Here is a 27,879-nt window from a genome sequence, read left to right on the forward strand (position 1 = left end):
GCCTTTCAAAGATCTGCTTCTGAGCGAGTGAAGCTTTCAAATGGGTCTCTGTTCTTCTGAGACACGACAGGAAGTTCGTGTTGCCTAGAATCTGGTGTGTACATTAATTTTTTGTTTAATCCGAACTTTTCATCACCTCAAATTCGTTTCTGCTGTTTCAGATCGTCAGGGGGAAAATTGTACATATTGTGGTTTTGAAGTATTTTGGGGGTCATCCGAAATGTTTGGATCAGATATGCTTTGTGACCCGTGTTCAGCTATATGAGGAACGTCTGGTCTTGTTCTGTGGAGAATGTGGCTTGTAATGACGTATTTATAAACAGTAGCCTTTTATCATTTCATCCATTTAAGTGATGGATAGGCTGAAGCGAATTGATCAATTCATCCATTTGAAAACGGTTTAATCATTTCAATCATTTTCATGATGATTAAACAAAATCCATTCATATTATTCCAGCCATCTTCAACTACGCCTCTTTCTTTTCCTGTTATTGTCAGTTGTACGGGAACTGAATTTGTTTTAAAGAAGAAAAAAAATATCTGTGTACAGAGAATGTAAAATGGTTCGTCGAACATTTGTAAATAAACCAGTAACTGACTCGTGAAAATCGCCAAATGGATATCCTTCCCCACCTCCCACCCTTTCCCACTCCTCTGCTCATGTGTTTAGCTTGTTTCGTGATGAGACAGATAATGAATATTTTATTCAAAACCTTATGTATATCAAGACCATAAGTGTTTTCAATATTCATTGACACGGTGAAAGGATTGGAGGTTGGTGTCTCCGTATGTTTGTGTGTGTGTGTGTGTGTGTGTGTGTGTGTGTGTGGCGGAGTGCGAGAGAGAGAGAGAGAGAATCGGTAATTCACAATCACCGACCATGGACCAAAGGGGGGTAATCTATTTCACAATCGATTCAAATTTTAATTATTTTGTTTGACAAGCTTTCTGCTTTGTCGTGTCTTTTTTTTTTAATCTTTTTTTATCTGTTGTTTTACAGCAGTCTGCTCAGTATTGATACTTATATGACTGCTGTTGTGTACTTACTGCTTTATGTCTTTGGCCTGGGTGTGTAGTTAACATTAAAACAGTGGAGCTTTGTTGTGACCATTTCTTAGAATGTTTTTGTTATTGTTGACAAGATGTAGAGAGGGAAGGCTGTTCTTTATCGTTTCAACTGCAAAGCTTTGTTGTGAGCATTTCTTAGATTTTTTTGTTTTGTTTTGTTTTTTTTGTTAGTGTTGCTGGTTTTTGGGGTTGGTTTTGTTTTTGTTGTGTTTGGGGTTGTTTTTGTTTTGTTTTGTTTTGTTTTGTTTTGTTTTTTTTTTTGGGGGGGTTGGGTGTTTGTTGTTGTTGTTTTGTTTTGTTTTTTTTTGGGGGGGGGTGTTGGTTTTTTGGGGGGGTTATTTTTTGCCTTGGTGTAAAGAGGGGAGGTAAACCTTTCTTTTTTTTTAACATTTCAGTCGCAAAGTTTTGTTGTAAGCATTTCTGAGAATGTTTTCATTGTTGTTGTTCTAATAGGGAAGGTAGAAGTTGGGGTTTGTTTGTTTTTTTTAATCATTTTAACCGCGAAGCTTTGTTGTGAACGTTCTGAGAAAATTGCTGCTGTCGTTGTTGTCATGTTTGTGTTAAAACTGGATCAGAAAAGGGGGAGGTAAAAACTGGATCAGAAAAGGGGGAGGAGTTTGGTGCTCAAGTAGAAAATGAAATGAGTGAATGAAAAGGGCATGTGCATATTTATTTATTGATTATGTGTTTGTTTATTTGTGCTGATTTCTTCTTTAGGAGGGAGGGGCGTTATTACACAGCCTTTCTTTATACACACATCTGTTTATGCGCACATGCACATACACACACAAATATGTATGTATATGTGTGTGTGTGTGTGTATGTATGTATGCCTGCATACGTTTTACGTAAGTATTCACATGCATGTTTTTAGCCTCTTGAATTTGTGTACACATATATGCGCAGAAATAAACTTACGCACAATCATTTTGAGTACATAGCTTTCACGTGCATCGAACAACGTACAGAGAGAGGGGGGTGGGGGTTGAAAGATATAGGAAGATACTGATATCTGGATCCTGATTACTGCAAAATGACCACAGTTAGGAGATATATATATATATATATGAGCGAGCACCTAATTATCATGACACAAAGACTGCATACATGTTGTCGATCTCTTTCATAGAATGGGGAGCAACAGCGTTTTGGAACACTTCATGGTTGCTGTGGGAATTATGTTTGGAATGGTTTGTGCTATGGCAACAAGTTCAGCGCTGCGTCAGCTTATTGAAACAGAGGTTGAAGAAAACAACTACAAAAAAAGAAAAAAAAGCTTGGAACAGTGAATGAGTGGTGAGTGAAAAAAACAAGAGGCCTTTTTACCTGGTGCGATTTGGAGCGAAGTTTTATCGCTGTTGTACTCTGATGTTGCCTGTAATTTATTGCAAGTGTGGCTGGACCTCATTGTACATAAAACTGCTACTATAACTGTATAGAAATTTTAAGAAGAAGAAGAAGAAGAAAACTTTGTAATAAACATCTTGTCTTTCTCACCTTGTTTGCATCCATTTGTTTGATATATGGCTGTTTGGTGTTGGGTTTTATTTCTGATGTGTGAAGAAGTGAACGGCACGTCTATCTTTAGTTTCATCCATTAAGCCATTTATAGATCCATATTTTACCACATTACATCAGCTGCCTTTCAACAGGTCTTTTCAAATCGACTGCTGACGGGTGTTGCCATCCATCAAAAACTGACTCACGCAATTGTACAGTGCGCGTGTGTGCGCGCACACACACACACACACACACACACACACACACAGCATCTCTGCAGATCAAAAGTTTACTCCTGCCCCTTCACCACCACCACCACCACCCCTTCCTTCCCTCCCTCCCTCCAGTCATTTGCACTGGATAAGGAGTGGTTGTAGTGTGGGTTCTACAAAGAGACGATACGATTAAAAACTTAATTTCTATGTACGTCTCGCACTCGGCGCATGCTAATTACACGTGAAAACAAAACAAATTTGTTTCGAAAAGTCATTTTTAATGAGGAAACAAAAGTTGCACACACACACACACACACACACACACACACAATCTCAGACGCTTGCACACACAAAGCGCGTTGTACAATTCTGTCGATTTTTCCTTTCCAGATGACTGTTACGATAACTAAGTAAAGTACGATGCAACACGACACAATACGATACGATACAAAACAACACAGTAACATGTACTGCATCATAAAACTTAAGAAATTAGAGTAGTAAAAAAGTAGAAATTTGAAAACAGGTCCCATGTGTTCGACCTCGCCACTGTCTTTTTACAATGTGATATATTACATTATAAAACGCACGAAAAATAAAGCAGAAAACTGACAATAGATATGTTTGCTCTCTCTTCTTCTGCTGCTGCTTCTTTTTTCTTTTTCTTTTTTCTTTTTTTAATGTCGACGAGGAACAAACAAGACAACAACAGTAACCAAACGCTCACACAAACAGCACACAATTCTAAAGACAGACGCTTGCTGTTCGCAGCGCTGGAAGGTAGTTCACACGGCACTGGTACTTGTTCGTCTGCTGCTTCAGGGGCCCCCATGTTGTTGGTCGCCTCTTTCACCGGATGTGACGAATCCGACCGATTATGACAATGCTGAGTATGGGGCCCCAGGCACGCGGCGAAAGCCATGACGTGGGCGATGTAACTCTGCTCGTGCACCCCGTGAAACAAATGGGCCATGGGGCCTCTGGCGTAGATGGCCACGTCCTCCCCTGCATGGGTCTCGAAGCCCATGCTGACGAGGCGTGACTGCTGGAAACCCATGAATGCTGGAACACGCAAAAAGCAGCAGCTAGGATCGCTTGAAATACAGAGATGCGTAAAACCGGTATCTGCATTAAGTTTCGCATCTAAATTTCTTCCGCCATGTACGACTGGTTTTGTGGAACCTACAAATAATTGAAAAATAAAAACAAAAACACAAAAAAGAGCACACACACACACACACACACACACACACACACACACAGAGAGAGAGAGAGAGAGAAAGACAGACGAGCGATATCACTGAATGTTATTTGTTTCGTCGCGAAATAATGCAAAATGCCCTTGGAATTTACAGTTCCTTCCAACAATTTCCATTATGTTATGTAGGCTTATCAAAAGCACCCAATACCACTGCACTCATGAGGTTGTATTGTTGTTTGTCTGTGGGTTTTTTTGTTTATTTGTTTGTTTGTTTTGTTTTTGTTTCTTTTCAATTGTTCAGCTTGTTAGGTTTGCTTATTTCGTGTTTGGATGTGTTTTCCACATGAAGACGGTCCTCGCCGTCCGCTGAACTAAAACAGCATGAATTGCAGAGAATCCATGCCAGCTCTAAGCGATCATTGTCGTCAATAGAGGGCTCGTGTGTGTGTGTGTGTGTGTGTGTGTGTGTGTGTGTGTGTACGGAGTTAGAACAGGCGCTGCTGAAAACCACCTGAAGCAAGTGAGCAGAGGTAGTCTCCTCTGATGTGTGGCCTTGTGGCGGCCTCACACTGTATTGGTGCTTTGGGAAAACGAGCTCGGGTGTGTGGTGTGTATGTAGGGGTCCCGGGATGAACAGTGTGGTGTGATGGGACAGAAAAACACACACACAACAACTAACAAACCAAAAAGCATCAAATTGCCAGCTAACAGTAACAACACATACCAGCTAAAAACAACTACAACATGCCAACTCAATACAACAACAACAACTTGTTAGTGAACAGCAACAACATGCCAGCTAAATATAAAAACAAGACACCAGTTATCAACAACAAAAATATACCAGCTAACTACAACAACAACATGCCAGCTACTACAACAACGACAACATGCCAGTTAACTACAACAACAACAACAACATGCCAGTTAACTACAACAACAACAACAACATGCCAGCTAACTACAACAACAACAACATGCCAGCTAACTACAACAACAACATGCCAGCTAACTATAACAACAACATGCCAGCTAACTCTAACAAAGACAGCATGCCAGTTAACTACAACAACAACAACATGCCAGCTAACTACAACAACATGCCAGCTAACTCTAACAACAACAACATGCCAGCTAACTACAACAACATGCCAGCTAACTACAACAACAACATGCCAGCTAACTATAACAACAACAACATGCTAGCTAACTACAACAACATGCCAGCTAACTACAACAACAACATGCCAGCTAACTACAACAACATGCCAGCTAACTACAACAACATGCTAGCTAACTACAACAACAACATGTCAGCTAACTATAACAACAACAACATGTCAGCTAACTACAACAACAACATGTCAGCTAACTACAACAACAACATGCCAGCTAACTATAACAACATGCTAGCTAACTACAACAACAACATGTCAGCTAACTACAACAACATGCCAGCTAACTATAACAACAACATGCCAGCTAACTCTAACAACAACATGCCTACTAACTACTACAACAACATGCCAGCTAACTATAACAACATGCCAGCGAACTACAACAACAACATGCCAGCTAACTACAACAACAACAACATGCCAGCTAACTACAACAACAACATGCCTACTAACTACTACAACAACATGCCAGCTAACTACAACAACATGCCAGCTAACTACAACAACAACAACAACATGCCAGCTAACTATAACAACAACATGCCAGCTAACTATAACAACAACATGCCAGTTAACTACTACAACAACATGCCAGCTAACTACAACAACAACAACATGCCAGCTAACTCTAACAACAACATGCCAGCTAACTCTAACAACAACATGCCTACTAACTACTACAACAACATGCCAGCTAACTATAACAACAACATGCCAGCTACTACAACAACGACAGCATGCCAATTAACTACAACAACAACAACATGCTAGCTAACTACAACAAAATGCCAGCTAACCACAACAACAACAACAACATGCTAGCTAACTATAACAACATGCCAGCTAACTACAACAACAACATGCCAGCTAACTATAACAACAACATGCCAACTAACTGTAACAACAACATACCAACTAACTGTAACAACAACATACCAACTAACTGTAACAACAACAACATGCCTACTAACTACTACAACAACATGCCATCTAACTATGACAACAACATGCCTACTAACTACTACTACAACATGCCTACTAACTACTACAACAACATGCCTACAACATGCCTACTAACTACTACAACAACATGCCTACTAACTACTACAACAACATGCCAGCTACCTATAACAACAACAACATGCCATCTAACTATAACAACAACACGTCAGCTAGCCTCAACAACAACAACATGCTAGCTAACTATAACAACAACACGTCAGCTAGCCTCAACAACAACAACATGCCAGCTAACTACAATATGCCAACCAACAACAACAACAACAACATACCAGCTAACAACAACCACAGCATGCCAGCTAACTATAACAAGAACAACAACATTCCAATTCACTATAACAATAACAACATGCCAATTAACTATAACAATGACATCAACATGCCAGTTCACTGTAACATTAACATCAACATACCAGTTCACTGTAACAAAAACAACAAACCAGCTAACTATAACAATAACATCAACATGCCAGTTAACTATGACAACAACAACAATAACAACAACAACAACATGCCAGCTAACTGCTAAGGGGGCAGTCAGTGACTTACTGGTGTCGACACCAGTGAGGTTTACCCGGCCAGGTCCGGGTCCATTGGCATAAGACAGGGTGGTGTATGGCATGTCATCCAGAGCCTTGTCCTTTTCAGAGGTGTGTTCCACCAAACCTGTTGCAACAGCGTCACTAACTGATGATGATGATGATGATGATGATGATGATGGTGGTGGTGGTGGTAGTGGTGGTGGTGGTGGTAATAATAATAATAATGACGATGATGGTGGTGGTGGTGAATAACAACAACAACCACAACGACAACAACAACAACAACAATAATAATAATAATAATAATGATAACAATAACAATAAGATGATGATGATGATGTAATGTTAATGATGGTGGTGGTAATAATGATGATAATGGGTTCTTGTAATGCGCTCTGCCTCCTCAGCATAGGGGGTCAGAGCGCTAGCAACTGATATCAGTACGGGGGGAAATAGTGGCAGCACACCCCCACAGAAAAAGATTGGAAACCACGCTTGCATTAAAAGGCTCGTCACTTACACCACACAGTCCCAACCCTCCCTCCCAGAAAAAAACAACAAAAAAACAAAAAAAAACACTCACCCAGAATGTCGTGACCTTTGTCGGGATAGCCGCCCATGGTGAAGACGTGGGAGTGATCGGCCGTGACCACCACGAGAGTGTCGTCCCCTGTCATCTGTGTGGCCGTGGCCACGGCCTCGTCCATGGCCACAGTGTCCCCTAGGGCCAGGTGTGCCCTGTTGACGTGGTGGGCGTGGTCGATACGGCCACCTGCGGGGCACGCGCGGAAAACATAATCTAAAATTATTTCACTTCACTCATTGACTGCTGCTGTCAGTTCCAGTTTCACTTTCACTTTTTCAATGAGGTCTCACTGCGTTCGGACTGATCCATAATTATGCGCTGCACCCCATCTGCTTTGGCAGATGCCTGACCAGCAGCATAACCCACCGCGCTTAGTCAGGTCTTGAGTGCATGCATATATGTATTTGTATACGTATCAGAGTGGATTTCTACCCCATTACTGGGCGCCACCTTAGAATCATGGTTTGAGTGGTGATGGTGGTGGTGGTAATTATGACGATGGTGGTGGTGGTGGTGGTGGTGATGATAAAGATGATGATTATTGTAGTGACGATAGTGGTGGTGGCGATAATGGTGGTGGTGATGATGGTGGTGATAATTATGACGATGGTGGTGGTGGTGATGGTGGTGGTGATAAATATTATGATTATGATAGTGACAATGGTGGTGGTGGTGGTGGTTTTGGCGACGGCGGTGGTGGTGGTGGTGATAACAGTGACGATAATGATCGTATTTGAGGTGGTGGTGGCGAAGGGAGGGGTTAATGATGATGGTGGCAATGATGATGATGGTGGTGGTGGTGATCGAGATGATGATGATAAGGATGATGGCGATGACTGCAGAGTTGCTGTTTTTTTTTGTTTTTTGTTTTCGTGTGTGTGTGTGTGTGTGTGTGTGTGTGTGTGTGTGTGTGTGTGTGTCTGCGTCTGTGTCTGGGTCTGCGTCTGCGTCTGTGCTAATATTGCTGTTGTTGCTGTCAGAGGGAGAAAGGGGGTCTCAGAAATATGAACTTGTGCGATATCACACATAAGCAAGCGCGCACGCATACACACACGCACACGCATCCCACTCCTCCTTACACACACACACACACACACACACACACACACACACCATACACACGGGCTTGCGCGTGCATTTTACCTCTACCTACCTTCCACCAGCAAAAAGAACCCCTGTGGATTTTTGCTGAGTATTCCAATGGCCTTAGTGACCATTTCGGACAAACTGGGCTCTGTGACTTTTCCAGAGATGTTGCGAATGAGATCAAAGGCCATGTGACCCTGACTAAACAAGCCTGTACACACAAAAGCACACACAAAAGCACACACGCGCACACACGCGCGCGCACGCCCACACACACACACACACACACACACACACACACACACACACACACACACACACAGTTAAAATGTCCCCATTACAGCAAACACATTACCAAAGAGTAAAGAAGAAACTATGATAGGGCCTGCATACAAAGACAGCAAAGTAGAATAGACCATGCAACAAAAATTGTATAGTCTGAACTTCTAATTTGTGACGTGAGATTAAAAAAACCTACGACTCAAGGACAAAGATTTTAGGCATTGCCTAGTCTTCCAATATGTCCATGTGACAACAAAAGCAATAACGATCAGACACAACTATATTAATGATGGTAGATACTGCTACTACTACTACTACTACTACTACTACTACCACCACCACCACCACCACCACCATCACTACTACTAATAATAATCATCATCATCATCATCATAAAAATCAATAAAGGGAACAGTCACACGCTCACACCCATCCACCCACACACTCACACATTATACACAAACTCATCACAGAGAGAGGGGGGGCGGGGGCAGAGAGATGTATGTGTATGTTATTATATGTGTGTGGAGGGTAGGTGGGAATGGTTGGGTGTCTGGGTGGGGTTGGTGTGCGCGCATAGGTTTGAGATAGGTAGAGAATGCCGAAACGGGCGAAAGGGGAACAGTATGTAGGCGAAAAGAGACAAAATGCCCAACTCTCAGGAGGTCATTGAGTATGGCGGTAGAATCACAGAGTAGGTGATACGGGAATAAGCGAATTGGACCTGCACCATAAGCACAATGAATTTTCAGTGATGACACACCGTAAGGACAATGAATTTTCAATGATAACAGCACACATTACTTGTTCACGTTGATATGGTAACGTGTAAGAAATCTGTGTTGCACACGTCAATGTGGTAACGACTTACCAAGCAACAAGTATGTGTCATTCGCGTCAATATGGTAACGTCTTAACGAACAAGAAACCCGTTTTGTTTACGTCAATATCGTAACGTCTTACCCAGCAAGAAACCCGTGTTATATACATCAATATGGTAACATCTTACTCAGCAAGAAATCTGTGATGTTCACGTCAATATGGTAATGTCTTACCCAGCAAGAACTAATTATGTGTCGTTCGTGTCAATATGGTAGCATCTTACCCAACACGAAATCTGTGTTGTACACGTAACGGCTTACCCAGCATTTAATCTTGTGTTGTTCGCATCAGCATTGCGTCACAAGTCTTACCCAGCAGGAATTCTGCCTTGTTTACGTCAGCATTGCGTCACAAGTCTTACCCAGCAAGAAGTCTGCCTTGTTTGCGTCAGTATTGCGTCACAAGTCTTACCCAACAAGAATTCTGCCTTGTTGTTTACGTCAGCATTGTGTCACAAGTCTTACCAAGCATGAATTCTGCATTGTTTACGTCAGTATTGCGTCACAAGTCTTACCAAGCAAGAAGTCTGCCTTGTTTGCGTCAGTATTGTCACAAGTCTTACCAAGCAAGAATTCTGCCTTGTTTACGTCAGCATTGCATCACAGAAGTCTTACCAAGCAAAACATCTGCCTTGTTTACGTCAGTATTGCGTCACAAGTATTACCAAGCAAAAAATATGTCTTGTTCACGTCAGTATTGTCAAAAGTCTTCCCAAGCGAGAATTCTGCCTTGTTCATATCAGTATTGTCACAAGTCTTACCCAGCAAAAAATCTGTATTGTTCACGTCCACGTTGTGCAGCTGTTGTGTGTTCCACACATAGCTAGCTGTGGCGTCACGCCTCTCTTTGTCTTTCAGCCACGCCTGCACGCCCAGAGAGACACGTCGTAATTGGGAATGTAGCATGGCAACTATTGTGTATAGGGATGTATTTCATTTTCGTGTGTGAGAATGTCTCAGCATTTACTAGTATAGTTGGAATGGAATGGTGGTAGCCTGGTGGTAAAGCCGCAGCGTCCAGTTTGGAGAATCTGCGTGTGCGGGATCGAATCTCACGCTCGCCAGAGTTTTTTCATACACACACACTCGCACGCGCGCGTGCACACACACACACACACACACACACACACACACACCTTGAGTAGTGGTCTGAACGCTAGTCATTCGGATTACGCGATAAACTTAGCGCCAAGGGAATGTTAAAGAAACCTCGATAACGACTGAGAGAGTTGTCCCTGCCAAATTCTGTAGAAAAATCCGATGATAGTAAAACACACAAAAATTGTAGAAAAATCCACTGTGGTAATAAAACATACACCTGCAGACAGAAAATGGGTGTCGCTGCAATATGGCCTCGCGCTCTACCCGAATAGAGCAGCCAGAATTTCATACAGTGTATTCTGTTTCTGCAATACAATACAAAATAGATACGCAGAACATACGAAACGCATTCATGAAATTCGTTTCGAGACGGGCGCACAAAAGTCACACAAACATGCACACATGCACGCAAACACGCTATGTACAGTCTCTCTCTCTCTCTCTCTCTCTCTCTCTCTCTCTCTCTCTGTCAGGGTCGCTCTCACCTTAGCCATGTGTGTGTGTGTGTGTGTGTGTGTGTGTGTATCTATTTATCTATCTGTATATCTGTATATCTAACACACACACGCGCGCTGTATATCTAGCACACACACACACACACGCGCGCGGGCACACACACACACACACACACACACACACACACACACACACACACACACACACAGAAAAGAGGGAGGATAGTGACCTTGACGAGGTCATGGCCGTCCAGCCGACCTTCCACGTTGAGTCTCAGTGAGTTAGGGTCAAGGGCGGTGCGAGGCAGGAAGAACTTCCTCCCTCCCCCCAAGATAACCTGGACGAAGTCATCATGGGTATCATCATCATCATCATCATCATCGTCAACGTCAACGTTATCACGTGTGTGTGTGTGTGTGTGTGTGTGTGTGTGTGTGTGTGTGTGTGTGTGTGTGTGTGTGTGCATGCAGGTTTGTGGCTCTTCTCCCGCTTCTTGTTGTAACATTAATATCCATACTGTGTGTGTGTGTGTGTGTGTGCGCGCGCGCGCGCGCGTTTGTTTCAAAGGTTGTTGGTGGTGGTTCTTGTTCTTGTTATTAGTCGTCGTCGTAGTTGTAGTGGTAGCAACAGTATCATCTAATGTCTTATTCAATCATAGAATATTCCCGCAAAGCGTGTTACTTCACCCTGATGTCTTTGTTGGGCGCGTCCTCTACGAGCTGGCTGGCGATGTCCTTGACCTTGGCCTTGCAGAGGTCACTGGCAAACCACATCTGTGCGTCACTCTCCCATTCCCGCTCCGGCGTGTGCGCATAGGCTGCCGCTGGGGTCGCGTGCGTCACGTGCGTTGTCGTCACTAGCCCCGCCCACTTGCCTAGTATCCAACCAATGGCGGCATGCGAGACAAGAGAGTTTGGTAAATTGTAAAGCGGCAGCGCATTTTAAGCGATTGCTTTGAAGAGCTTAATAAACTCAGCATATTGTTTCTTAACTGTATTGGGAAAGAATTTTAGTGTACGTGACTTGCATTGTGTCCGACGGGTGCAACAATAGCCGAGTGGTTAAAGCGTTGGTCTTTCAATCCGAGGGTCGTGGTTTCGAATCTCGGTAACGGTGCCTGGTGGTGGTTTTTCCGATCACCCTGGTCAACATAATTACGTGCAGACCTGCTTGTGCCTTGACCCCCTTCGTGTGTATACGCAAGCAGCTGATCAAATGCGCACGTTAAAGATCTTGTAGTAATCCATGTCAGCGTTCAGTGAGTTATGGAAACAAGAACATACCCAGCATGCACACCCCCGAAAACTGCAAAGTATGGCTGCCTACCTGGCGGGGTAAAAACGGTCATGCACGTAAAAGCCCACTCGTGTACATACGAGTGAACGTGGGAGGTTGCAGCCCACGAAGGAAGGAGAGTATTGTGTCCAACAGACAGACGGACAGACGGCCACCCACCAGCTGCCATGGCCCAGTCCATGATGGTGGACACAGCGGCGTCGGGCAGGAGAGAGCAGTTCTGCCGCCGCACGCGGGCATCCACCCCCAAGGTGCCCGAGTTGGCCTTCACCCCGCTCATGAAGGCCGTGCTGGTGCCCGCCGAGTCGGGCACCTGCTTGTCCGTGTTGTAGGTCTGCCCATTCACAGATCACGTGACTAAAGTCATCATAGGGGTAACACATTTCTGGGGTTGTTACTTTTTGTTGTTGTTGTTGTTGTTGTCCCCTCCCGTCCTCCTCCAACAAATTCCTAACAGTTATTTCTGATGAAGCCCCGTGAGTTTTCGTAATCAATAGACATGGTTTCGTAAATCTGATATGATCCTTTGTGATTATTGCCTGGCGTTTTCTTTAAGGTGGATATAGAGAAGAAAATGGGTTTATTTGTTTTTGTTCATGATAATCATATAACATGATTCTAATGTGTGAGACGGGCGCAATAGCCGAGTGGTAAAAGCGTTGACTTTCAATCTCAGGGTCCCGGGTTCGAATCCCTGTAACAGCGCCTGGTGGGTAAAGGATGGAGATTTTTCCGATCGCCCAGGTCACCATATATGCAGACCTGCTAGCGCCTGAATCCCTTCGTGTGTATACGTAAGCAGAAGATTAAATACGTACGTTAAAGATCCTGCAATCCGTGTCAGCGTTCAGTGGATTATGGAAGCAAGAACATGCCCAGCATGCAAACTCCCGAAAACGGAGTATGGCTGCCTACATGGCGGGGTAAAAAACGGGCAAACACGTAAAAGCCCACTCGTCTACATAAGAGTGAACGTAGGAGTTGCAGCCCACGAACGAAGAAGAAAAGAAAATTCTAATGTGCTCCCAACTTAACGAGTAACGAGAAAGGAGCGATAAATCTGAACCGTTCTTGTCTATATATTTATTTTCGCACTGATTCCTTTTCACTGCACATATCTTTGTTCGTCGTCATATGTGTACATTTTTATTTTATCAAAAAGGGAAAAGAAATCTGAGCTGTTACGCGTATAAAGTGCGCATAAAGTATGGAATATTGGCATTTCTAATTGATATCATCAATCAATGATAACGACAACAAAAAATTAATCGATAGCTTTCCCGGCTACTGCTCCTCCTCTTCCTCCTACTCTTTTGACAATGCTACTACAAATACTACTACCACTACTACTACTACTACAGAGACAGGGATATAGATCTACTCCCACTCCTGTATACACACACTACATACCACGCGAAACCACACCATGTATACTATTACCAGTGAACAAATAACGAAGATCACAGCTACAGAACCAACAATGACTAACCAGTTACAGAAGTGCTGTCATGGCATCGTCTGAGGTGTGTGTGTGTGTGTGTGTGTGTGTGTGTGTGTGTGTGTGTGTGTGTGTGTGTGTGAGGGCCCAGCAGGAAAAAAAAACAATATATGCAGCAACAATTAATAACAACGACCATGAAGACTGTGAATTATTTGCTACACAGCTAAAAGACAATGATTATGTTTTAGTCATTTCTTTTCTCAGTACATATGTACTCTGTACAAACATCGGTATTTTTTGTCATTATTTCTGTTTTGTTTTTTGTTGTTTTTCAGCAACCCCCATGTGTGCCAAGCATGTGAAGAGGTGCCATTACCTTTGCAAACGCTGCATTGGGGAACTGTTCAAAGTTGAGCAGCGTTTCCTCTCCGGGCTGCCCGTGCTTCTGTCCTTTATAAATTCGGGCGGCTGTGACCGTGGACACGCCCATACCATCCCCAATGAAGATGATGACGTTTTTGGCCACGTCCAGGTTGTGACGTAAGTTTAGAGCCAGGTTTAGCTCTTCTCTGCCTTCCTGCATCCACTCCTCTGCTGTGACTGGAGAATGAAAATATCTCCGAAATAACCAGAGACAACGAAGAACGATTGTTCTGACACGCATTGTCGTGTGTTTTTTGCCTGTTGTTCTTGTCATAGCGTTTCGTGTGATTCTTGATATTATCATTATGTGTATGAGCAAACATGGAATTTTCCCGTTTCGGACAATTCCAGTGATGCTGTATTGTATCGTGTTGTACTGTATTTGCCCTCTGCTTTTGTTTTGAGGACGCCCCAACCCAACCCAACCTAACCCAACCCAACCTTTATGAACTTGATAATCGTGTGCAGGTCATATTGCCTAAAAGGTAATATCTAATTTTAGCAACCCAAATTCCTGGAGCTAAATGCACAGTATATTTCGTGTGATTACAATGCAGGCATGAAGTATGATATAAATAACAATAATTGGACCTTTGTCTTCCACTCTGAGAGGTAAATTGTGGAGAAATGGCCTGAAAAACCACCGACATAACCCCTTACTAACCTGATAACGACATACACGCTTTCCTGTACAGCCGCCAAAATTGCAATTGCGGGAAAGCGTGTGATGTCGTCATCAGGTTAGTACGGGATTATGGCGGTGGTTATTCAGGCAATTTACACCACAATTTACCTACTCTTAGTGGATGACAAAGGTCAAATCATTGTTATTTACTTCATACTTCATGCCTGCATTGCAAGAGACACGAAATGTACTGTGCATTTACCTCCATGAATTTAAGTTGCTAAAATTGGATAAAATAAAATAAAAAGTATACGAGTAGATATTCAACAAACGTTTGAAACTATCAGTGTTGTATTTTATATATATTTCATATATCGCAGTTCAAGCTGCTGTGCAAAGGATAGAACACAGGATACACGCAGGTGTGTGTATGCAATGAGAAATGGGTGTTTTGTGCATAAAAGAAAGCAGGTTGAGTGCTGTATGCAAAATCATTGTGTAGATCTATGACTGTTTACACTGAGAAGACAGCTGAGCATGCGTTTAGTTGCTCTGTGCATAGTTACAATGGGTAGAGGGATGATTCGTGCAGAAAGAAAAGTAGAATACGTGCTCTGGTATCTTGACTGTGTTCATGGAAAAGTGTACATTAAAAAGAAAAAAAGGTCAGTTGTTTTTTTGGTTTTTTGTTTGTTTGTTTTGTTTTTACTTACAGAGCAGCCTTGGTTTCAGCGTGCATAGATGAGTACATGATAAAACCTGCTATGTGTATACTGACAGTGAGGTCTTGATTTCTGAGTGTTTATTGACTGCTGCAGAACGCGGTCTGTTTTGTGTATACTTGCACTGAGGTCCGGCTTTCTGTGTGCATGATAAATTGCAGAAACAAAGCTGCTGTGTTTATACTTACAAGGACCGCTGGGAAGGACGAAGGGCACGAACAGAAGTGACAAAAGACACCGGACACACACTTCCGTTGTGTCCATTTTGTGTAGTTCTGGAACAAAAAACAACAAACAAACAAAAATAATAGAAACGAAAAGAAACAATGTACTCGTCCTCCCCCTCCCCTCTCTCTCTCTATCACTCTCTCCCTCTCTCTCCCCTCTCTTTCTCTCTCCCGAAACGAGTAGATTTCCAATTTCTTGAAATAGGACAAGCTTAGAATGCATACAGTTTTGGCTTAGACTAGTTTATTTGAATGAAAATAGATACCCCAAAAAGGCCTATATCATGCTCCTGTCTTTACAAAATCAAAACTACATAACTTGGGTGTGTAACATTCGCAATATTTTATTTAGGTAGGCATATACGTGTGGTTTGGAGGTGCCGTCTGGGAAGCACAGTGCGTTGCTAACATTAATAAGTTTATCAAGGAATTTAAACAAAGGCTTGTATATTGTTATGCTCAAAGCTGACATGACTCATTTCAGTCTCTTGATTTCTATTATAATCATTTTCAGTTCAGACCTATCCTAACGATCAACCCTTATTTGTATTTTATTAAGACTGTTCAACGCCGTAAAACATCTTCAAGACTTAAGAATTGGTATGTCACCCATAAATTCAGTTTTCCCCATTATGTTAAACTAGCCCAGACAGAAACAAATGATGCCCTTTTTGCAAGAACATGCTAGAACCAGAACATCACTATTTGCATATATGTCGCAAGTATAATGAAATAAGTAGTGAAGTTATTCCAAAGTATTCTCGAAATCCATCTATGTTTAAATTCTGCTTAGTCTAGTTTTGTTCACAAAGCAATGGAAGTGTAGATGCAAACTACAAACTTATGAGCATTCCCGTGTACACAGATCATCTCTATCATCGCTCATGTTGTGAGCCAGACGGAGGCCTGACATTAAATCAATGTTTACTTCCTCTCTCTCTCTCTCTCTCTCTCTCTCTCTCTCTCTCTCTCTCTCAGCCTTTTTTTTCCACACAATACCATACCACACTTACAGCACCCTTCTCATCATAGCACACCACATCAGGCCACATCACCTTACATCACACCGCATCACACTGCACCACATCACCACCACACCGCCATATCACACCACATCACACCATACCACATCAGTCACATAACACCACGCCACATCAAACCACCTCACACTAAACAACATCACATCAATGACAACACGCCACATCGAACCGCAAGTCACACCGCCCCGCCATACAACACCACATCACGCCATGTAGAGTGATGGCCTAGAGGTAACGCGTCCGCCTAGGAAGCGAGAGAATATGAGCGCGCTGGTTCGAATCACGGCTCAGCCGCCGATATTTTCTCCCCCTCCACTAAACCTGAGTGGTGCTCTGGACGCTAGTCATTCGGATGAGACGATAAACCGAGGTCCCGTGTGCAGCATGCACTTAGCGCACGTAAAAGAACCCACGGCAACAAAAGGGTTGTTCCTGGCAAAATTCTGTAGAAAAATCCACGTCGATAGGAAAAACAAATAAAACTGCACGCAGGAAAAAAAATTTTTTTTTTTTTTAAATGGGTAGCGCTGTAGTGTAGCGACGGGCTCTCCCTGGGGAGAGCAGCCCGAATTTCACACAGAAAAATCTGTTGTGATAAAAAAGAGAAATACAAATACAAATCACTTCACACTGCTCCACTGACAACACTCCCGCACAGTGCCACATTACACCACACCACACCACAACGCATTGCACCACGTCACACCACACTACAACCCACCACATCACACCACACTATACGGCACCCCATCACACCACACTACATCATACCACACAGTGACACGGCACCACATCACACCGCAACGCATTGCACCAGAACATCAGCCACACCTTACAATACGACTGATATCAGAGGCCGCCCACACCAGACCACATAATACCCATATCAAAGTGCATTACACCGTGCCACCCTACTCCACGTCAAAGCGGCAAACCGCACACACATCACATCACATCGCACCACACCATACCACTTCAAACCACACCACACCACTTCAAACCACACCACACCACACCGCACCATACCACACCACATCAAACCACACCACACCACACCGCACCATACCACACCACATCAAATCACACCACACCACTTCAAACCACACCACACCACACCGCACCATACCACACCACATCAAACCACACCGCACCATACCACACCACATCAAACCACACCACACCACACACATTACATCGCACCATACCACACCGTACCACATCAAACCACACCGCACCACAACATCACACCGCACCGTACCACACCACATCAAACCACATCACATTGTCTCACACCACACCACACTACACCATACCACACCACATCACACCGCACAACATCAAACCGGCAAACCACACACACATCACATCACACCACATCAAACCACACCACATCGTTTCGCACTATACCACACCACATCACACCGCACCCTACCACACCACATCAAACCACACCACATCGCACCATACCACACCACATCACACCGCGCCATACCATACCACATCAAACCACACCACACCGCCCCGCACCATACCACACCACATCAAATCACACCACATTAAACCACACCACATCATCTCGGACCATACCACACTACATCGCACCACTGTACCGCACCACACCATACCACACCACATCAAACCACACCACATCACACCGCACCATACCACACCACATCAAACCACACCACACCACACCAAACCGCACAATACCACACCACATCAAACCACACCACATCACACCGCACCATACTACACCACATCAAACCACACCACATCACACCGCACCATACCACACCACATCACACCGCTCCGCACCACACCACACACATCACACCACAACACCTCACACCATACCTTACCACATCACACCACACCACACCACATCACACCGCCCCGCACCACACCACACCACTGCACACCACACCACTGCACACCACACCATATGACACCACACCACACCACACCACACCACACCACTGCACACCACACCATATCACACCACACCACACCACTGCACACCACACCACATCACACCACACCACACCACTCCACACCACACCGCCCCGCACCACACCACGTCCATCGAGAGATGTGACAACAGACCCCGATCCTCAGCTTCGCGTTGCACACTTAACTGCGCCACTTTGCAGTCTCTCAATCCCCGTCACAGACGCACACAGAGAGGGACAGACGGACAGAGACAGAATGAGAGGAACGGAGACAGACAGACAAAACAGAGGGAGAGAGATTTATGGGCTCGAACAATGATGAATATCCCTGTGCAGTGTAATCGCACGAGATAGGTGTACGTGGTGAGACATCACACCACACCACACCACACCACACCACACCACACCACATCTCACCACACCACACCACATAACACCACATCAAACAACACCACATCACACCGCACCATACTACAACACATCACTCCACATCACACCGCTCCGCACACCACACCACACACATCACACCACACCACCTCACACCACATCACACCACACCACATCACACCATACCACACCACATCACTCCACACCACATCACACCATATCACACCACACCACCTCACACCATACCACATCACATCACACCACACCACACCACACAACACCACACCACACCACATCACACCGCCCCGCACCACACCACACCACACCATATCACACCACACCACACCACTGCACACCACACCACTGCACACCACACCACATCACACAACACCACACCACTCCACACCACACCGCCCCGCACCACACCACGTCCATCGAGAGATGTGACAACAGACCCCGATCCTCAGCTTCGCGTTGCACACTTAACTGCGCCACTTTGCAGTCTCTCGATCTCCGTCACAGACGCACACAGAGAGGGACAGACGGACAGACAAGACAAGACAAGACAAGACAAAATCTTTATGAACGAGGGTAATAGATAAGCAAGTAACATGCTTTTTTACATCCAGCCCTCGCCCTAAAGAGGGAATAAAGCTAAAAAAGCGAAAATGAGCACAAAATCAAAACACAATCAAAATATACCATTATTTCACAATTCAAAGCCATTCCACAAAAGGAAGAAGAAGAGAAGAAAAAAAAAAAAAAAGAAAAAAATCATGAAACACACACACACACACACACACACACACACACACACACACAAATGCATCCACTCAAGAGAGAGTGAGAGGGACCTCACAAATTGTCGAAAGCAATGTTGGATTTCAGGTGACGTCAATTTTTGTGAACAGGTACATTTTTAGATTTTGCTTAAAGTTGTTGTGGTTAGTAATATTTTTTAAACGTGATGGTAAATTATTCCAATACGTTCCCCCGCTGTAAGTTAGGCTGGACTTAAAAAGATCAAGATTTGGACGAGGTATATGCAACTTATGTACATGTCTTATGTTATTTACTGGGAAGTTATTTATAATTGAAGGAGGTGCGTAGCCGCTTACTATTTTGTGCATAAAAACAGCCTTATTATATTCTAGTTTTAGCTCCAGTGGGAGGATATCAAGTGACCTATAATCATTAGGAGTTAATGAACTTGACTTTAATAAAACTAATTTCAAAGCACAGAGACAGAATGAGAGGAACGGAGACAGACAGACAGACAGACGAACACAGACAGACAAAACAGAGGGAGAGAGATTTATGGGCTCGAACAATGATGGATTTCCCTGTGCAATGTAATCGCACGAGTTAGGTGTACGTGGTGAGACACGACTACCAGCCCACATCCCACCATCCCCACCGCAACCCCACCCCCTCCAACACCTCCCCGCACCCTCATTCCCTCCTATCCCATCCCATAACTTTCTCCACACACCCCCCCCCCTCCTCCACCCCCTCCTCTGCGACCCACCTCCTCAACCCACCAGCCTGTGATGACAACTGTCTGTCCTATTTATCATTCTCCTTGTCAGCACACACACACACACACACACACACCAAAACCAAACAGCACAACGCACACGTCCTCGTACACGCAGACGCACTTAAGCAAGCGCACGCACACGCCCCGGATATATGTATTGAAACACACCTCTGTACTGTCCCCAAAGCACACACACACACACACACACACACACACACATTTTTTTTTCCTTTTTTGTTTTCTTTTTTTTTCTTTTTCTTTTTAATACTTTTTTTCCCCCGTTTTTGCTATTGCGAATTTTCAACAAGGTTTCCATTGTGTCTGCTTGTGACCTCACTAAACCTCATCCCCCTCCCCCCCCCCCCCTCCGTCCCTCCTCCCCCCAACCCCATCTCCTCTCCTCTCTCTCTCTCTCTTTCCTCCATTTTTTAAAAATCTAAATTAGTGTCTTTCTCTGTTTCTCTTGCTCTTTCATTTTGTCACAATATTCACGTGTTTTTTTGTTTGTTTGTTTGTTTGTTTGTTTTTTGTTGTTGCTTTTTTGTTTGTTTGGTTTTTTTTTAAGATCGAAATATCATCTACGACTGTCAACAAACTGTCGATAAGTCTGGGGTTTACGTGACATCCCCCAGCCATCGGCTGTCTCCATTTTCTTGACTTTAAAGTATAATGTTGTTTGAGATACGTCTGCCTGTTATGCGGCCTGAGTTATTTCCCTGACCCAAGTAGAGATAATTATATAGAGAGATAAGGAGAGGGAGGAAGTTAGAGATAGGGGGGAGGAGATAGACAGAGAGAGAGAGAGAGAGAGAGAGAGAGAGAGAGAGAGAGAGAGAGAGAACGAACGATCGAATCTTTTTTCTTTTTTTTTAATTGAGGGAAACTGAAAAGGAATAAGCACAAATTTTTTGTTTTCATCCTGCTCTCACGAAAATGGAAAACATAACAATTACTCAATACAAAAGCATGACATTGCATGAATAAATTTCAATTCAATCCCACGAAAAAGACGAACAACATAAGTACATGCACAATTAATACTTAGAACAGAAACAAGAGAAGAAAGAAGAAGGAAGATACAAGAAGACAGAGACAGACAGACCGACAGAAAGACAGACAGAGAGAGAGGGGTGGAGGAGAGAGAGAGAGAGAGAGAAAGAGAGAGAGAGCAAAACATAGTAACACTGGGGTTTATCTCCACAAACCGGACATAGGCCTACATGAATCACCTCTGCACATCCAGTCGTTCTCCAAGAAAAACACACAATACCACAAAGGCGAACGCTGAATCACTGCAGGTTGTCACGCAACCAACACAAAATTCCTTCTCCAAAGCACCGTTTCCGCTGTGAGCATACGGCGTACGTTTCCATGATAATTTCCTATTTTAGAATAATAAATTCTGGGACATATCCAAATGAAAATGTGTGTGCACATTTACCGTGCAGGTAGCTATGGGAACGAGCGATGACGTCACGAAACTAGGCTTGTCAGAGTCATTTCCCTTCATTTCGGTCCGCTTCAACAGCACCGTGACTTTAGTTGATTAGACGATCCGACTTGCTCGTCCATCTCGTGCTCTAGATCGATTAACAAGTGTGAAATAGGAAAGCAAAGAAAAATAGGAAGAACGTTGGCAAGCTTGATCTTGAGACAAGTTGTGCATACATCGATAAACTTAGCTTTGTGAATGGCTTCGACCGGTACGATTCGGTTGAGAGTGATTGTGCCTGTGTGTGTCACTTTCGCTATGTGTGTGTGTGTGTGTGTGTGTGTGTGTTTCTTCTTCGATTTTAAGGCCTGTTCACCACGACGGAAAAAAGTACGCGAGCACGTACGTTCTGTTAGAGTGCTGTCAGTGTGCCACGGTGTGCTTTGTATGCACTGATCTAAACAAAATTTAGATCAGTGGCTCGTGAGCGTGTGTTTGTTTCGGAGTTGTGTGTCAATGCGTCTAGTGTGTGTGAAGGAGTCACTGCGTGCTTTGTGTGTGTGTGTTGTGTGTGTGTGTGGTGTGTATGTGTTTGTTTGTGTGTGTGTGTGAGAGAGAGATAGTTTGTGGTTGTGTTCCACTGTGTGTGTGAATGTGTGTTGTGTTAGAGAGAGAGAGAGAGAGAGAGAGAGAGCATGTTTGTGTGACTTATGTATGAGCTGGGTGGGGGGGGGGGGGCTGGTTTCAAGCTATGTGAGCAACAGCTCAAGCACACATATACACATCCACACTTACACAGCACAAAACACGCACACTGACACTGCACACACACACACACACACACACACACACACACACACACACACACAGAGTACAGGGCAATTTTCACATCATTTCACCTCAGGATCTGATGGGGATAAGATGTTATTCCCCCCAACCCCCAACCCCAGGTTTCCAATTACTCTTTTTGTATACATTCCAGTAAAGTGGGCAAGTTTTCATGTATGGTCTATATCTTTTTGTATGCATCTCACATTTGCCTTCGGTGAAGGATGGAGTTTTCACTTCAGCACACATTATTGTCCCACTTTTTCTCCAATATTGAATCCACAGTCAGCAAGAAAAGATCCCCAAGTAGGAGTTTATTTTTAAAATCCCCTTATGTGCTTACAAGTCACTTGTTCACCCTCCCCAGCCTTTTGAAATGAATGATGTAAAACCTTTTGTTATTATACCTACATATCACTGTATGATTGTGTTTGTAATGAGAATCTGTCATGTCTCCTGCATGAAGATTAGATGGTCTTTTCATGAAAATTTCAGAGCAATCAATTACTGCTGCTACTTTTTACTGACCCAAAGGATTCCACAAATTGATGCGGCATACATGATTGTAGACACAGTCTCACTAAAGTCATGATCAGCATCTGGCAACAAGAGGCGCCTCGATCTTCCCTTGTCGCAGAGAAGCCAGTAAAAACTCACAAAACTGGGATATCATGAGTAAAATTTTAACTTTTCAATAATTATTTCCTCCCTATTCTTCACTTTTTTGTGTCGGGTGTTTTCTGTTATTTTCACTCTGCTGTGCCCAAGGTGAAGAGATCGGGGGCCCAGTAGAGTGAGACTTCAACATATCACATGCAGGGCTACTTGAAAACATAACTGAACCTTTTATGGTGACCTTTGCAGTTAATCTTTCTCACAAACTCAATCACACCAACTCAATCACACACGCGCGCGCACACACTCAGACTTACACTCTTTCTCTCTCATCCCCCCCCCCCCCCCCTTAACTCCCCTGCCCCCACATATTTTCAGCTCAAATTGTTCATAGTAGAAATATATGTTTGATTCTATGAATATATTGATATATGCGTGTCACTGTGTGTATTGCTCTGTGTGTGTGTGTGTGTGCACATCAGTGTGTGTGTGTGTGTGTGTGTGCACATCAGTGTGTGTGTGTGTGTGTGTGCGTGTGCGTGTGCGCGCGCACATCAGTGTGTGTGTGAGTGTCACTGTGTATGTGTGTGCACATCAGTGTGTGTGTGTGTGTGTGTCACAGTGTGTGTGTGTGCATCCACTTTGATGTTCATCTTATATCACTGATCTGAAGACACATGTCTTATTTCAGTCTTCTGTGTTTTTCTTTCGAAACAGTTATTAAGCAGTGTGCTCCAAATTTCCTTACTGAGCAAGATCTACAATGACACTGAAAAACAACAACCTATGCCCACATTAATCTCTCCTTTGTTCCTCAGAAGGGAACCCAAGTCGAGACTGATGAAACTAACATTAACAGAGACACGCTGAGGCAGAGACTGATGAAACTCAGTAAAAGACACAGATAAATAAAATGAGTTATTGTTGGATACCATTTTATTTTTTAGGCTAATTCCTGTAGTGAAGCCATATGATAAGCCAACGGATTGTGGGCCTTCATATGAACACGGGTCAGAATTCACATGAAAACCTCAGTCGTGTAAGCCAAAGCTTCAACACGTGTAATGAAAACTAGCCTATTTGGAGACTGAGATCACTTCAGAATTCACCGTTTATTTCTTTGCTAACAACACTGTGTTATCTCCACAGAAATGTCTTCAACAAATACAGAAATGTTCACTGGTATTTGCGAACGTCACTGTGGTGCACTGGATAGCTGCGATACATGCCTGCCTCCTTGTTCTGTGACTTCTTCAACCTGCTACCTGCTGTAGTTTCAACTATGAGAAATCGTTAAAAATCGATACCCAGTGAGTCCTGATTCAGTATTGTATCCTCAGCTTGTACAGCCGATAATGCTGCAAGTAAGTGGCATTGCTCAGTATCTTTGTGGAGACGATCGAAGTTTAACACCGCATCGCGTTGTTTCGTTTTCGTGTTTGCCCCTGACCGCCGGCAAAATGGCATCCCGTCCCACAATGCACTGCGCGTGACGTCATCTTCTCAAGCCCTTATGCGAAATCAAGAGTTACTGAGGCTTAAAAGCAACGCGAAAAGACCCATATCATGACCACGAAGCAACACTTGTCGATTCAAACCTTTTTCTTCTTTTTTTTTTTTCTTTTTTTTTTTAAAGAGTTATCTGTTTGTTGTTTTTTCATGATTGGAGCTGTTTTCTGCGGACTGGCGAATGACTGTCACTATGTTAACCTGGCAAAATGGCTGCACATTAGTATAGCAAATGAATTTGTATCAAAATCACTGAGAACAACAACCCTCAAAATAATGTCGAACACCACAGAAAATGGATCATAACATGCATTTACTATTAGTAACATCCCGTTTCATAAATAATGGATGTGCGCGAGACTGAATTACCGGTCCAACAGTACTGGTGAAATCAGTAGGTCCCTAATTTCAGGATACCTCAAACTTACAGGAATTATTAACCCATTGAATGTAGGCTCTAGATTTAAGGTTGTATCAGAATCATAGCAGAAGTAGTTGGGTCTCTCTCTCTCTCTCTCTCTCTCTCTCTGCGTCAAAACCTACGTCAAAGAAAAACTAAGATAACGCTTTTACTTTTTAACAGACGTCTGCATTGTTAAAATTATTTTATTACAATCTACAAATTCACATTCAGCTCGATTACATAAGGATAATATAAACAAAAATTGCACACACGTGCAATATCTTTATGAAATGTTATTTCAATGCTAAGTCAAAAATATGTCTGAATCAAAAGAAAATAACTTCGTCGGTGAGCTTGAACCGACTGACTACTCACGTCATCAGTGAAAAAAAAAAAAAATAAATAAATAAATAAAATCAAAAAAAGCAATTTCTAACAGATCAAACACGATAAAGCGTATTGCCTCAGCAATCCGTGACACAAAAACATAACGCAACACAATGTAATACAACACAACACAACACGACACGACGCAACACAACACGACACGACGCAACACAACACGACACGACTGACGCAACACAACACGACGAGACATTACAGAAAACTGACACATGTAGTTGCCTACCATCCAGCACAGTATAGTTCTAGCAGAAAGTTCCACTGTGACAAGACAGGAACGGTACAAGGCAGGTCCCGTGTCATACACAACAGCACAACACAATAAACACGATACCTCAGTCACAGAACCCCGCGCAACAGCCGGGTTTAAGGAAGACTGAAGACGGCGGAGACTGACAAGTCAGCTGTGGCATATAATGTCCCACAGGAAATCGTCCCCTGACTACACCAGTGATGTTCGCCGAGGCCAGACAACTGTACGCATGTCCCATCAACTGAAGACAGGAGAGCCATGTACGAGGAAGTGTAGCGTGACATTGTGTCGCTTCCCCCAGCCCCTACCCAGCCACCCACCAGCCCCCCTTTTCCATCCTAAGTATCTCCCGGGCCCTTTCTCTCATCCGGCTCAATACCCCATCTCCCTTTTATTTCTCTCTTCCTGGTAATCCTCCTGGTCTATCCCCCCTCCCCGTTACTTTCTCTCTCTCTCTTTCTCTCTGAGCGTGTAAGTGTCGCGTGCGCTTTCTCATTTACACTGATTCGCTTTCTTTTTTCTTTTGTTCTTCTTCTGTTTTTTTTTTTTTTGTTTGTTTTTTGTTTTGTTTTTCCAATGCCCACTTCTGTGTTATGGACCGGAGGCCTAACAAATAAACATTGTCTTGTCCTTGAGTAACTGAAATGAACTGAACATGGCCCACTTCTTTGTTATGGACCGGAAGCTTGGCAAATAAACATTGTCTTATCTTGTCATCTCTCTCTCTCTCAATCTCTCTACTTCCTGTTTCCTAGCCCATTCCCTCTGTCGCTCTCTCTTCCTAGTCTCCTATCCCTGTACGTTTCCCCAGTGTCAATGTCTCCCCGCAACTCCTTTAGTTGTGGAAGACGACAGTCGAAAGTCAGCCGGCATGGCCGCGCGTGTCATTAATAATGTCTCTCGGGAAATCGTCCACCGATGATGTTCGCTAAGGCCCGACACTGAATGCAAGTTCCATCAACTGAAGACACTGAGGGAACAATGCACTGAGGAGGACATGAAGCATGAAGCGCGACATTATGTCGCCAACCTCCCCTCCCCTCCTGACCCCTTTCTGTCTTTTCATGCCCCCCTCCCCCCACACCGTCACCCCCCCCCCTCCACTCTCTCTTTCATCTTCCTGTGCCCCCCCACCCCCCCACCCCCTCCCCTTCTCTACTTCCTTTCTCCTCTCTCCTTTTATTTCCACCTTTCGTATCTCCTCCCTCCTCTCTCTTCAACCCACTCTGGCTGACGCACACACAAAAAAAAGGTTCAGTGTAAGGGAAATCATTCAGTAATTTTGTTGCCGGACAGGTATTACGTCCCTTGCAAAGATCGTCTGTGTCTTTAGACATGGCATGGGTCAAAGATGGTTCAGGAATTTCTCTGACAAAAGAACGCTCGAAGTCCGTGGTACGCGATGGCTGAGAAGCATTATATCTCCTCATGAGAAACAACAGCATGTCTGTTGTGGTCACTACACAAAGATTCATTCTGCCTTTGTTTCAGATGCCTACTGAACAGGCTCTGGAATGTTTTGTGTATGTGTGTGTGTGTGTGTGTGTGTGTGTACGTGAGAGAGAGAGAGAGAGAGAGAGAGAGAGACGCACACACACAGAGACAGAAACAAAGACTAGATCGCACACACACACACACATGAAGAGAAATGTCGGTTTCATGTACTTAATC

General features: G+C 43.7%; 2 protein-coding genes across 10 annotated transcripts in view; both read right to left on the bottom strand.

The window, feature by feature from the left end:
* Nucleotides 1-27,879, bottom strand: part of LOC143299229 (sequestosome-1-like) — a 90,987-nt gene that overhangs the window by 55,000 nt on the left and 8,108 nt on the right. The gene's annotated exons all lie outside the window — the stretch shown is intronic.
* On the bottom strand, nt 2,967-26,418 carry LOC143298502 (alkaline phosphatase, tissue-nonspecific isozyme-like). Of its 9 annotated transcripts, none has more exons than XM_076611322.1 (11): nt 21,996-22,105; nt 15,812-15,898; nt 14,230-14,453; nt 12,572-12,746; nt 11,803-11,990; nt 11,346-11,453; nt 10,321-10,423; nt 8,464-8,607; nt 7,308-7,496; nt 6,732-6,848; nt 2,969-3,845 (listed from the first exon to the last, which is right to left on the bottom strand). In XM_076611322.1, the coding sequence occupies exons 1-11, from the start codon at nt 22,003-22,005 to the stop codon at nt 3,361-3,363; spliced, it is 1,830 nt and encodes a 609-aa protein (XP_076467437.1). In that variant the 5' UTR covers nt 22,006-22,105; the 3' UTR covers nt 2,969-3,360. The 9 variants fall into 9 exon arrangements, with proteins under 9 accessions (XP_076467446.1, XP_076467437.1, XP_076467438.1 ...); XM_076611323.1 differs by lacking the exon at nt 21,996-22,105 and adding an exon at nt 26,290-26,418 and having other exon boundaries at nt 2,970-3,845; XM_076611325.1 differs by lacking the exon at nt 21,996-22,105 and adding an exon at nt 26,182-26,246 and having other exon boundaries at nt 2,970-3,845.

Source organism: Babylonia areolata, chromosome 24 (genome assembly GCF_041734735.1).
Source record: "Babylonia areolata isolate BAREFJ2019XMU chromosome 24, ASM4173473v1, whole genome shotgun sequence".
NCBI classification, from domain to species: domain Eukaryota; kingdom Metazoa; phylum Mollusca; class Gastropoda; order Neogastropoda; family Buccinidae; genus Babylonia; species Babylonia areolata.